The sequence below is a fragment of the Pseudochaenichthys georgianus genome, chromosome 17 (genome assembly GCF_902827115.2).
Source record: "Pseudochaenichthys georgianus chromosome 17, fPseGeo1.2, whole genome shotgun sequence".
Lineage (NCBI taxonomy): Eukaryota > Metazoa > Chordata > Actinopteri > Perciformes > Channichthyidae > Pseudochaenichthys > Pseudochaenichthys georgianus.
The window spans coordinates 13,881,404-13,895,964 of record NC_047519.1 but is presented as its reverse complement, the minus strand read 5'-3'; the positions used below and the strand labels follow the sequence as shown (position 1 = coordinate 13,895,964).

Sequence of the window (14,561 nt, the reverse complement as noted above, 5' to 3'; positions counted from 1 at the left end):
TATGGAAAAGAGTTTTATTAACATTTCATAAAACAATCCATGAAACGAACAACCTAAATGCAATACAGACAATCAGGTTCTCAAGGAAAGTATTTTATGTAAAAATGAATACAGTTTAACTATATAATTTTATCATATCTTGTTATGGCTGTCATGAGAGTCACTGAAATGGTCTTTGAATATAAATACGTTACAAAAAATAGTTAAAAATCAGCTTTACATACATTACACAGCCTCAAAGTATTCTATAGTTAATTACAAAATGAGCTTTCAGTCCATTCATGCACTTCCAATCCACATCCATTAGATCAAATTAGATGGCCTAAAGAGAGTCAGTGAAGTGTGCGAACAACATCAAAATCAGGCACATAATTCAGGGATTATTCGTATACACAGTTCTTCTTTGTAAGTGATACAAGTTCATCTTGTAATGCGTTATACTTGAGAAATTAATAAATATTTAGTTGTTCACACAAAAACTTTTGTACAAGTTTAAAAGTTTAATACAATTTTCTGAAGTTCTGCTTTTTGTAATTTGAAGTTTAATTGAATACACTTGATGCTATTTTAACCATACACTACCAAGCATCTTAATTCAAAGTGATTTCTTAAATAAATTAAGAAATCCCAAACACTAGCATTTAAATCTGAATCATAAATGTGGCTTACAAATAGTTGTTTTGTGAATGTAATATGTTTTACTTTGAATTTTTAATTATTGAAATGTTAATTGAAACATGTTATGAGTAAATGTTAGCTTTGGTTCAAATCATATTGCTGCTGAATAAGAGCGCAATAACGGCTACAATCCTAATGGAAATCCACTTATGTCAACGTGTTTAGGAGGAATTGTGTTCTAAATTCTGAATCTACTGTTGGTTTATGAGTTGCATGGATACAGTATGTGTTCAAATATATATATTTCCTACAAAATTGTTTGTTTTTATAAGAACTGTTTGCTATTGTTTAGCTGAAATTGTTTTGTGTTAGCTATTTTAATTGGTTAGCTACTTTAGTTATGTAGCTCTTGCGGTTTCTCAGCTACTTTAATTTGTTAGCTACTTTATTTGGTAAGCTATTTTAGTTTGGTAGTTCTTGTACTAGACTGTGAGCCACCTACGTTTATTAGGTACTTCAGTCTGTTAGATAGTTTAATATGTTAGCTACTTCAGTTCCTTAGCTACTTTAGTTTGTCAGCTACTTTAGTTTCTCAGCTACTTTAGTTTCTCAGCTACTTTAGTTTGTCAGCTACTTTAGTTTCTCAGCTACTTTAGTTTCTCAGCTACTTTAGTTTCTCAGCTACTTCAGTTTTTTAGCTACTTTAGTTTGTTAGCTCTTTTAGTTTGGTAGCTCTTGAAGTAGATTGTGAGCTACTTTAGTTTGTTAGATAGTTTAATTTGTTAGCTACTTTAGTTCCTTAGTTACATTGGTTCGTTAGCTCCATTTTGTTGGATAGTTTTGTTTGATTGGTACTTTAGCTCTTCAGACTATACAAATAATTTATTTAGAGGACTTTTTCACAACTTTGATTCTCTTTGTTTTTTTCTATTGTTTTGCAGGCTTGGGTATGTCCGTGTGCATTTCTGTTGTCTTGGTCATCTCAGTGTTTTTAGTGTTTCTCCTGGAATGAGGTACAGTGTTTACTGATATGTTAAAACTGCAGACGTGGTGTTGAGAGTGAATGTATGCTATGTTATAAATGATCTGCCAAATGTAAAATTTAAGATGGCTTGAGGAAAAGTTCAACTCTGTTGAGAAGTTTTTTACTGTGTTACAAAATGTACTTCTGCATTGTTCAATTTCAACAGAGACTGAGTTACTTAAAAATATTGCATATATAAATATATTATATAAAAAAGTTTCTTCTCCTTGACCATGAGTTATCTGAGCTATATTAACAAAACAGACAAAACCACACAAACACTCTCCAGTCTCCACACAATCGATTCTCAAAGGAAAGTTTCCTCGTAGTTTTCACCAGGCTCCCCAAGTTCAGAGTCTCTGGATATTGATCTGACGACCTCAGAGAGGTCACTGGCTGCCAGGGTCACGCTGTCATAAGATGGTGGTGAGGACAGTAGAGTGTCCTCTGTTGTCTGTACAATGTCAATGATTCCATAGTGCTGCATCATGGAGGCTATCAGCCCCACTGTTGCTGGTGCATTCTCCACATCCACTTCAGTCTCATAGTTCATTTGTCTGTAGAGGTAGGATGCCTGCTTCATCTGCCGGCGCACCAGATGCCTCCTGTAACACCTTTGGATGATGATTGCAGACACATCTTCCAGTTTGCGACGCAGTGTGGAAGTGATGGGCTCGTGGGAAATCTTAGATGGGTTGGTGACCATGAACTTCTCTTCCATTTGCTGCTTGAGGGCGTCCATCTCACCCGACTCTCCCAGGACACGCTTTGTGAAGGCAAACAGGATGTCCAGGCAGTGGATCCGATCCCCGCTGACCATGGGAAGGTCCATGGAGATCAGCTTGATTCTGTTGGGCTTGGCTATGCGCAGTGGCTCTGACAAATTGTCAGCGAAGATTGACAGCATGGAGAACTCAATGAACTGCGTGGCCTCAGAATCAAACTTCTCCCAAACCTCATAAAACATTTCAAAATCATCCTCGCTCAGTGGCTCCGTACTCTCCTCTGTGGCAACACTGAAGTTCTCCAGAATGATAGCTATGTACATATTTACCACAATGAGGAAAGAAATGATTATGTAACTGACAAAGAAAGCGATGCCCATTGAGGGGCTGCCACAGTTTCCCCGGGTGTTAGTGCCAGTATTGACAAAGTGAAGGTCGCACTCCTCTGAGTAGCTGGCCATTATAGGACTCAATAGGTTATCCCAGCCTGCCGAGGTACTGATCTGAAAAAGGCAGATCATACTATTCCCAAAGGTCTCAAAGTTAAACATGTCATCAATCCCATCTTGTTTTTTCACGTAGGCAAAGTTCGCCATACCGAAGATAGCATAGATGAACATTACGAGGAAGAGCAGGAGGCCAATGTTGAACAGCGCTGGCATGGACATCATTAAGGCAAACAGTAGAGTCCTTATTCCTTTGGCTGCACGTATAAGTCGAAGTACACGTCCTATCCTTGCCAGTCTGATGACCCGAAACAGGGTTGGAGATACAAAGTACTTCTCAATGATGTCTGCGAGAACAATCCCTAAAGGAAGAGAGAAAGACAAGAAAAATGTAGTTTGACCTCATTACACAATGATGAACTTATACTTTAAGCTGCACTTATCAATATTTTCATGTACAGTGATCGTTTAGGAATGAGTTGTGTCACTGGTAATGACAAACTTCACTGTTTTGGTTCACTTAACACTCTTACAAACCTTGGTTCCAGCCATAGGAGGAGGCACATTTAAAATAAACCTGTCTAGCACCAAATGGCAGACAAAGTATGCTTCTAGTTAATAAACATAGTGGAACATTAAGTAGACATATATCTTCCTTGAGAGTCGGTAGAGACCAAAACAGAGCTAAAAGTAGAGTAAATTCAGGAATTATATTCTTCAGGTGGTCATACAAATAACAGTAAGTAAATGCCAATGTCTAGTGGGTGCACACATTTCCAACTGTTTGCTAAAATCTTAGCAATACCAACTTTATAATGGGATACTATGGAAGTATTTATATTTGCAGATTATTCCACTGCTTGCAATGGTAAAAAAAAGAAGAAAAAAAGTTAGTCGAGCTTTAAGACTTCCTCACAGCCAGAAGTGTATATTGTATGCCAGAGTTAAAGCTGAGAAAACAGCAATTATTATAAATAGAACGAAAATAAATTAACAGAGTATTAACTACAAAGCCTTTGTCCAGAATGCATTTGAATTATATAAATGATTAGAGATTTTTATTCTGCACCTTGACGTGGATACATCTGCCAGAAATCTGTCATTGAAGCATGTACAGTAGTCCAAGAGAAAATAGCAAAAAATGCAAATGTCACAATGTTAAAAGATATGGTGCTAAGAAACAGCAGATAAACCAATGGTACTGAAAAATCGAACACCCTTGTCGGAGGCTAACAGTAAATGGCATTTGGTTTTTTTGCGTCTCAACTTACCCACAATGGAGAGAATTATCACCACAAAGTCAAAGATGTTCCATGCAACTGTGAAGAAATAACAGCGGAGAGCAAAGATCTTGATCAGGCATTCAGTGGTGAAGATCACGATGAAGGCCAGGTTGATCTTGTTGAGAATGGACTCCATGCGCTCTGACTGCTCGTCGGTTTCCACCATCATGGTCACCATGTTGATGATGATGAGCATCATGATCATGATGTCGAAGGCTTGCTTTGACACAAGATCGAAGAAGAAGGCTTGGAGAATGTTCTAGGATTGGGAAATATAAATGGCAATTATTAGTATCAAGAATGTGTGAAAAAAAGGTATGAATGTATTTGATGTGGATGAATTGTTATGCTATAATATAAATAATATATATAATAAAATAGATAGATGCGATTGCTAAAAGACATCAGGTAGGATTTTCTGTGAAATGGCAAGATGGGTGGGAAGGGGCAGGGACTGGGTGGCATGGGAAAGGGATTCCCTATATTTTTTCTTTGTCTTTTCTTTTTGTATTATTGTCTATATAATTTGTATCTGTGTATATAAGTACATAAGGGCAACAAAAAAAACAAGACAATAAAAAGTTGATCACAAAAAAAAAGAATGTGTGAAAAATGTGTTACATTTGAGACTATTATTTTACCGTAGGCCTTGGTATTGGCTTTTGGGGTTTTTTAGATCCTAATTTCTTCATAGCATTGTAGTACTTCTTCTGTTCTTCAGTCATGAAGATATCCTGTCCACCTAAGTATAAGCAACAAAAAACACCAAACATTATTTTTACAAACAAATGGGACAAGAACAGTTTAGCTACAGTATCAACAGAAGATACTATTTCCCTCTAAACCAGGTCAGTTAAAATTTGCCTGTGGCAGAAAAAAGTTCTGTGGTTTTGCCCGGTAAGAAACATATGTAAGGAATACGTAAAATATCTAAATCTGTGCAATTTTTGGCAAGTAAAATTGCATCTAGTACATCAAAAGAATTACTTGCAAATATCAAAGTGATGGAGGCCAGTATTGCCAATACTCATCTTTCTTTTCTGCTGATTGAAGTTGTCAATAATGACACCGATGAAAAGATTGAGGGTGAAGAAGGAGCCGAATATGATGAAGATGACAAAGTAAAGGTACATGTAGAGGTTGATTTCTCTGATGGGTTGTTCCTCCACCTAAAACCAAACATTTGTATAAGTCAGCTGGTCACTTCGACATGTTCATGATGAAGGCTCTGTATGTAAGGCTCTGTATGTATGCAGATAGAAATACTTACTCCTCTTGAATCAACAGCTGCGTGCATTATTTCCATCCATCCTTTGAATGTAGCCTTTAAAACAATACAAAATGTCACATTGCTGTATGGGTACTGCATTGCAAACAGAAGAAAGGCATGATTCTAGGGCTGCTCTCGGAAAGTCGATTGAGGCGCAACATCTGTTGGTAACCCGTGACTTGACCCCTATACAAATATTATGTAATTCACACAAAGAACTAAAACAAAAAGTAATGGCGTGACTTGAAGAAAAGTCGAGCAGGTTGAATAAGTCAAGCTGTTGTCTTTTTGTTTAGGTTGTTTAGATTGATATATATTTGAACGGAAAGTCATATTTTCGTATTGAGCAGCTACATCCGATTAATACAATTGTGATTTGGGTTCAGCCCTGCACAATACCTTAAATCCAAGCGTGCTTGGCATATTTGCCAAAATCCCACACAGTGCAGCAGATAAAAACTCACCACTTGCAGAAGGGAAAGGTAGCCAAGTCCCACGTTGTCGAAGTTGACCTTCACTTTTGTCCAGTAGAACTGGGTGTCGTTCATAGAGAGGCACTCTGACTTGTTGTTGACCAAAGAGACATTGTGAATGAAACCAGTTCTGTTCACGCACTTCCCGAACTTGCCAGCGAACAGGTTGACCCCCATGATGCTGAAGATGAGCCAGAAGATGAGACACACGAGCAGCACGTTCATAATGGAAGGGATGGCTCCTATTAGAGCATTCACGACAACCTGATGAACAACAGGTAAATACAGGTTAGTCTCACAGCACTGAGGTTCTCGATGAACAGATTTCAGATCTACAAATCACTGCCCGCTTCTTTAAATATTTGAGCATTTCGAGTCTGATTATAAAGCTATTTCTTATTTAGCTCATGATCTGTTTGTAGAGTGGACTTATAATTAATGTATGCAATTTTACATTTTAAACAATCAAGCATTCATTACATTTAGGCTGATTTAAACATCGGTTATGTTTGTGTTATGCGCCTTCAACTTTAAATGTAACTCATGTGTCACACTTCCTAAATAAATCTCCATTATTTTTAAAAGGTACATCTAATGAAGACATGCATGTATGATTTGCAACTGAGCCATAATCGTATTTGAATTTTTTTTTTTTTATATATATATTTTTTTCAATTATAAAATAAACAGACATTGCTCCAGATAACAGAATATACAACAAAACATGTAACAACAAACAACTAAACAAAACGTAATGGGGGGGGGGATGCAAGGATGACTGCCTAAGACAGCTGATTGTGACATACACAGGACATTACATACACAATACATTATACATTACACAGGAGATGCCATATTGTCAGGGTCAGACAGGAGAGCTGCGGACAGTGAACCGCAATCCTCCTGTCTCCCCTCAAAATCCCCCAGCAGAGAACCTGCACGCTCCATTGTTCAGTAGGTCCAGATACTCCCTCAGCCATGAGTCCCTAGTAAAGCAGGCTGGTTTGCGTTCCTTCCAGTTTAGTAGGATGAGTCTTTTTGTGGCTAAACAGCCCAATGTCCAGAGCCGATCGGCAGTCCTTGCAACATTGCCATCTGGCTTGAGACCCAGTAGACATGCAATGGGACATGTAGGGAAATTTACTTTTAAAGATTCAGACATTAAGGATATTACTTCTGACCAAAGTTTTTTTTACCGCTGGGCATTCCCAGAGTAGGTGCAACAATGTACCTCGCTTGCCACATTCATGCCAGCATAAGTCTCTGTGTTTATTGTCCATCTTGGATTTTGTAACAGGGGTGATGTAAGCTCTGTTGAGAATTTTGAACTGTATGATCCTGAATCTTACACATTTAGAAGAGAACATAGCTGACCTCCAAATGGAGTTCCATTGCAAAGCAGACAGAGAGATATTCAAGGCATGCTCCCAGGACAGTTGGACAGGAGAATAGGTATTCGGGGCAGCCCTAGATAATAATTTATAAATGTTAGAGACCACACCGGATGATACGATTGCTTTCTTGAGGCGCAGGTCCTCTTCCATACATGAAGCAGGCATGGCTCCCTCCTTACATGTTGTACTAATAATAGATGCTAGTTGTGCATATGATAGAAAAGATGAGTCTGAGAGACCATACTGATTTTTGAGTGGTTGAAATGGAAGGGTTTGGTCTCTATATATCTGTCCAATTGTAGTAATACCCGCCCTCTGCCAGATATTATTACTTAAGGTTCCTCCTCCTGCAGAAAGACAGGGGTTACTCCAAATGGGGCAAGATGGCAAAGAGAGCCCCTCTATGTTGAGTCTCCTGTGCAGTTGCTTTACAATAGAGCATGAAGAGCGGATGATGGTATTATCCATTGAGGGTGGTGGTTTTGGGCAGTACCACATTGAGGCCAGAGATATGTTTTGGTTTACAGACATGATGGATTGCTCCAGCCATTGCCAACTGCCTACCGGAGAGGCACTTTTGTACGCCCACGATAATGGATACTTTGCATTGAAGGACAGATAATACTGGAATACATCCGGGACTCCCAAACCTCCCATTGATCTTGGAATGATCAACTTATTATGTGCGATTCAGGGTTTTTTATTATTCCAAAGGAACTGAGTGAATAGGGATTTGATATCTTTAAACCATTTTAGTGGGAATTCAAGAGGGATAGAGGAGATGATATGAGAAAGCCTTGGGAGAACATTCATTTTCAAGGTTTCTGCTCTGCCCCATAGAGAAAGTGGTATGGCCATCCATCTGTTGATGTCCTCTTTAATGGACTGGAAAATAGCAGGGCCGTTAAGGCTAAAGATTTTAGAGATAGGAGAGACGATGTTAATTCCCAAATACCTCATTCCATTTGTTTTCCAAAGGGGGTGTTCATTAGGTTGTGCTTATATGTGTATGAGTTAAGTGGGATTGCTTCCCTCTTGTTCCAATTTATCTTATATCCAGAGAAGCTGCCAAATAAATGTATCATATCAAGAACTGCGGGTATAGAGAGTGCTGGCTTGCTCAAAGTAAGAAGTATATAGTCAGCGTACATATTTAATTTGAAATCGTGTCCATGAATGTTCACACCATGTATGTCACCATTAGAGCGAATTGCACAGGCTAATGGTTCTAGAGCCATAATAAAAAGTAGGGGACTAACTGGACACCCTTGCCTCACACCACGGTGTAAGGGGAAAGGTTTTGAGATGAATCCATTAGTTCTAACAGAAGAGAAGGGAGCGCTATACAAAGCCTTTACCCAGCTAATCAACTTGGGCACAAAGCCACATTTTTTGAGCGTGTAAAATAGATATGCCCATTCTATTTGGTCAAAAGCTTTCTCAGCATCTAGTGATGTTGCAATCATTGGCAAATTGCTGGAGCTTGCTTCTAGAATAATCTGAAAAACCCTCCTCATGTTATTTGAAGACTGGCGGCCTGGAATGAAACCTACTTGGTCTATATGTGTATTTTCATATTTATGACAGGACACGACAAAATGTCTACAGTGTCTCTGGGCTGATGAAGCTAGCCATGCTTTGAGCTAGATGCTAACGACAGAATGGTCACACAACCCAGTCTCACGGCATTTCGTGTTCACCAACACGATTTTTAATCTATTGATTCGTGTTCACCATCACGATTTGCCCCTTTTTTTCATGTTGCACAGCACGATTTTAAAAGCAATGTATTTCTACTGGTAACGTGTTTCGTGCCTGCAGGCTGCAGCACGTCTTTTTCTCCGGTCGGGTCGTGGAAGACCGGAAGCTGTGTGGTTCATAAAAACATGTTCTTACTCAATATCAAGCCACAGTTATTGCTTTTATTTTAAATCGTATAATTTCGGACTTTTGTTGCCGTCTGTGAGGAAAAGAAATGGGGCTCAGAGCCTCAGGATACTGAAATCTGTATTTTTAAATATTTTTTTCCTTCTAATTTGTTATTCTTTTCAAAATAACACACTGTTATTTACTCACCAATAACACACAATTATCCTTGCTTTTATTTATTGGTTTAATTCCATAATCTCGGGCTTTTTTGGCGTCCGTCAGGAACTGAATTTCAAAATAAATATAACCGGAAACAGACGTAGGCATTTCGAGCGATTACCCAAGATCCTCAGCTATGGTTTTAAGCTCTCTGATTGGATGTGTTAGCCGCAATGCATGCTGGGATTTGGTGTTTATATTATATGAAATCCGGAAAACATTTTAAAAGTATAAAATAATACTTAATTCCGAGTGCTCTTGCTTTTCTCTTTGAAAGTCATCACATAACGGCATTGTAATACACGGTTCGGCTGCATTACATATTACAGATCTGCCGTAGTTCTTTATTTAGAGAGCCCTGATGAGAAGACCTTTGGAAAAACTGGAAGAAATGGCGCCGAAACTGAATACTTGACGTGGATCATAAATATATCAACAATTAAACAACATCTTCAATTTCTATTCACACAATACGTCTCCTTGCAGTATCAACACTAATTCGGCTGACTTTTATATTTGATCTAATTCACAGATATATATTTACACCATAACGGTGCACAGCTGATAGAAAAGGACTGTAGTTTTCAAAGATATTACTGATTTTCTTTGAATGTAAGAATGTAAATACTGAGTCTGAAATAGTATAGCAATATGCTGTAAAATGATGTGAAAGCATGCATAAAACTATACATCTTCAGATGTTGTACATACACACTAATAATACAAAGTTATTATGGCTGTGTGCACCTTGTGTGCACCTCCTAGTGGTTAAAGCACGTTATTGAATTATTGTTTTTATGTGTTATATTTGATTAAAAAAATATTATGAGTACATACTTTCATAGGGGGAAAGTATAAATATAGAAATATAGAATATAAAAAATCAAGAAGATACTATAAGTGATCTCTACAATAAAACAGTTTAGTGCAGGATGTACACAGATATTAATAGGAGGAGGTGCAAAACAGAAAAATTAACCTTTATTTAAACATTAAATATTAAATATTAAGCCTGACAAAGTAATTAACGTCTAATATATTGCTTTCCTGCAATGTTAACTATGTTGAAGCACTTATTTTAACTGATATTATACACATTAATTATACTCTTATGTATGTAGATAGAATAAGAAATGTGCAGAATATGACAGTTTAATGGTGGCGGTACACACATATTGATAGATGTCTTGTAATGCACTGTTGAGGAACCTGTGACCCAAGTTTTTCATTCATTGCATAACTACACCGTAGTTGTGTATGATATGTCAATAAACCTTTGAAAATCTTGAAAGGGATGTGCAAAATAGCCATAATATACCGTCTTTAATTAACTATTAGTAGAGAATAACGAGTAATGAATATACTTTATTACTTGTTTCCATTCATGTCAATTGCAGATACATGTTTAGTCTTCTCAAGCACCAACTATCAAATATCTCTCCTGATTGTTGGCACTTGACAATCACCTTACCTGAATTTTACTCAGGTGTAACTAAAGTCTGATTTAAGGGTTGTTTATATTTCACATAATTAATCAGAATCTGCAAAGTAACTCAAATAAATGCAGTGGAGTAAAAATACCAGGTTAACCTCTGAATTGTAGTGGAGTAGAATTACAAAGTAACAATGAGCTGTCATGTGGGTATATATTAATGCTGCGCATTATGGACACAAGTGATTTTCACCCATTTATTAATTATACGTTTTACATTTGATAACACCAATGTGTTTAATAATGGCAACTTCTAATTGTGGGAAAAACGAAAACGTTCAGTAGAGACGTCCCATAGAACATTTTGCGAAACACAATAGCCAGCATGTAGTTCTGGGGCGGCGTTCGATTCCAGTTTTGGATAGTCTGGCGTGGTTTCGTTCCATTTCACACAGCTGTTTGACGCTCTGCGTAACCTTATGGGAACTGTAGTCCTAAACGATAGCTGGGGATTATGGGTAGTGTAGTGTCTTCGGCCATCCTAAACTCAGAAATGTTGACAATCGCAATGATGCTTGAAATGTCCCTTATAGGCCTACGTCTGTTTCCGGTTATTTTTATTTTGAAATTCAGTTCCTGACGGACACCAAAAAAGCCCGAGATTATGGAATTAAACCAATAAATAAAAGCAAGGATAATTGTATGTTATTGGTAAGTAAATAACAGTGTGTTATTTTGAAAAGAATAACAAATTAGAAGGAAAAAAATATTTAAAAATACAGATTTCAGTATCCTGAGGCTCTGAGCCCCATTTATTTTCCTCACAGACGGCAACAAAAGTCCGAAATTATACGATTTAAAATAAAAGCAATAATTGTGGCTTGATATTGAGTAAGAACATGTTTTTATGAACCACACAGCTTCCGGTCTTCCACGACCCGACCGGAGAAAAAGACGTGCTGCAGCCTGCAGGCACGAAACACGTTACCAGTAGAAATACATTGCTTTTAAAATCGTGCTGTGCAACACGAAAAAAAGGGGCAAATCGTGATGGTGAACACGAATCAATAGAATAAAAATCGTGTTGGTGAACACGAAATGCCGTGAGACTGGGTTGGGTCACAATGACAACAATGCTAACAGGCAGATGTAATGTTAACCGGTCTCACTATCTTAGTTAAACCTGTTAACATTTGGTTGTAAACACCCTGTGAATATCCATTGAAAGGTTGAAATCAGGGTGCAAAAAACGTTTGTGTCCACTGGACTAACTGGACCCCTCATTAGATTACCTTTTTTTTGGCTGCTGAGTAATTTGAATCTACTAGCATATTTGACCAACATTTGGCTAGTAAAAGGTACAAATGTTGCACCCAGGTTTAAATATTTCACTCTGAGCAAAAGTGGTGGATGACCAACTGACCGATTTACTGACTAACTTCACCATCACTATAGTAGGGTGACCAGACTTCCCGTTTTCCGGGGACGTCCCCGTTTTTATTGGCCTGTCCCCGGTTGAAACTGTCCCCGGAAATGTCCCCGTTTTTTAATATACATTAAAATCACATAGCAAGGTGAAATAAAACGTTTCATGCCATGAAACACTGGGTAAACAGAGTATACTGCTCATTATTCTTCTTCTTTTGTCTTCCTGTTTCTCTTTATCTGCTCCATAAACTCTCATTCTTAACTGCGCCGCACGCTCTCTTTTCTTGATCACCCTAACACACCCTTCACTGTCCCGCTTAATTGTAGGAATTCTGCATTGTGCTACTTCACTGGGTTTTGGAAACATGTACCCTACTTTGGAGCATCTTTGATCAAATTGATCTGTGCCTGTCCATTTCGTGCAGTAGGCTTGATAGTACTGTATCCAATATTTAAAACGTTTTTTATATATGAATCACTTCCATATACAATGCCAGTATTCAGGCCTTGGTTTAATCATTTCATAAAATAAATAGAGATAAAGAAGCAAATAGATTGTACAATAGTGAGAAAGAGAAGGAAAGAGAAGACAAGTTAAGAAAAGGGAGAAAGTTTGGAGGGGAAGAAAAAGTTAACAGAGTACGAAGAGTATACAAGGATAGTGACAAAGAGCAGAAGAAAATGTGCAATGGCTCTTTCCAAGAAATGAACATGTCACTTAAATGACAATATGACGAAAGAATTTTCCTTCATACGCCCAGGTGGCAAAGATGATACAATGGGTGCTGTACCATTTGTAATTCAACATTTTCAGTTGCCAGTGGATGAAGAACAGCAGTAACAGAACATCAACAAACAAAAAAGCATAAAGCCTCTCTCATTGCCCGTGCTGGTGTGCCCTCTGTCACCACATTCTTCAAGAAGGTACACCCTTCCCAGGAAGAATACGATCTAGCTGTGCAGGAAGGTGTCTTTGCATACCACACTTTGCGACACAATCATAGTTTCAGATCTTTGGATTGCACAGCACAACTGACAAGGAAGCTTTATGAATCTAAATGTACATGTGCTAGGACTAAATGTGATGCCATAGTGAGTAACGTGTTAGCACCGTGGGCAACTACCTTGGTAACACAGGACCGACCAGGTGTCTCTGTCCATTTATGCATCCAATCTGTAAAGCTGCTGCCAATATTAGTAAGATACAAAACTACTCGATTGTGTTGAACTCAAAGGAGAAACAGCAGAGGAAATTGCAGCTGAGGTCCTGGTGGTTATCCAAAAATTAAAAAAACTGTTTGATCTCTTTGTCCCAGTGTGTCTGACAGTTGTGTCTCTCTGTTGAAGTGTCTTTGATAGTATGTAATTCTGCTAGTGTTACTTGTCTGTTGTCTCTATATCTTGTACATATGTTAATTATATAATAAACTTGAGGCTATAACCTATGTAGTTTGAAAATGTTTTGTTATTAACTCAATAAGTGAGTTACGCATTCTTTACTCTAACTTCACTTACCATGGTTTTGAAATCAAATTTTACCATTTATAGTAATTAGTTACACATCAGTTTATTACAGCCGTTAAAATGTTCGAATTAAATTGAACCAGAATTGTCCCCCCTTTTTCTTTAGCAGTAAAGAAAATTGGATATGGTAATGATATATTGACCGCAAAACTCAAAATGTCCCCGGTTTTAATTTTGAAAATCTGGTCACCTTACACTACAGTGCAACACTATCTTAGACTTGTTGTCATTGGAAGGTTCATCAACCTGGAGATTATCCCGTTGTTGGACAGAACAATGAACTACATTGAAAATATAAACTACATGATAGACGTAATGATCCTGGAATTTATAAGAAAGTTACTTGTCAACAGAAACACTGCTGTTAAAGTGATTTGTGAAATCATTGGTGTTCAGAAAAAATATTTCTCACCCTCATGCCCTCGAATCTGGAAAGAGCTCTGAGAGGTCTCAAAGCGCGTAGAGTCCTCAGGGACTTGATCGCAGTAAAGTCGGAATATCCCAATGAATTTGCTACCAGGCTTATCAAGGACACCTAAATGGAGCACAAAAAGAAGTGTTAACAGTGAGAATCAATACAGTATTAAATACGTGTGACAGTTTTTACACCTTTAAACCTGGGGTAAAGTAGTAATATGTCTTTCTATAGTGCAAGAAGAAGAATAGAAAAAAACAAACAGAAAAATAAAGCAATATCACACAAAGTTTTAGCAACACATTGTTTGATAACTGTATATCATTTTTTAAACAATTCTATATCATTTTGAAGAAAATATATAAAACAAAAGTTCATAAAAGACAAGTAGAAAACATTTAAAGAGCCGTTTTGCCGCTACTTTTTTAGAGTTGTTGTGTA

At 37.6% G+C, this 14,561-nt stretch overlaps 1 protein-coding gene across 1 annotated transcript in view; it reads right to left on the bottom strand.

Annotated features, from left to right (window-relative positions):
- LOC117462223 (sodium channel protein type 2 subunit alpha-like) overlaps nt 1-14,561 on the bottom strand; it is a 52,904-nt gene continuing 38,343 nt past the window's right edge. The window contains exons 21-27 of the mRNA XM_071206205.1: nt 14,118-14,240; nt 5,831-6,103; nt 5,367-5,420; nt 5,124-5,265; nt 4,738-4,838; nt 4,085-4,355; nt 1-3,175 (exon numbers count right to left, since the gene is read on the bottom strand). Coding sequence (XP_071062306.1) covers nt 1,950-3,175; nt 4,085-4,355; nt 4,738-4,838; nt 5,124-5,265; nt 5,367-5,420; nt 5,831-6,103; nt 14,118-14,240 — 2,190 coding nt within the window. The 3' untranslated portion in view covers nt 1-1,949. The remainder of the gene's footprint in view (nt 3,176-4,084; nt 4,356-4,737; nt 4,839-5,123; nt 5,266-5,366; nt 5,421-5,830; nt 6,104-14,117; nt 14,241-14,561) is intronic.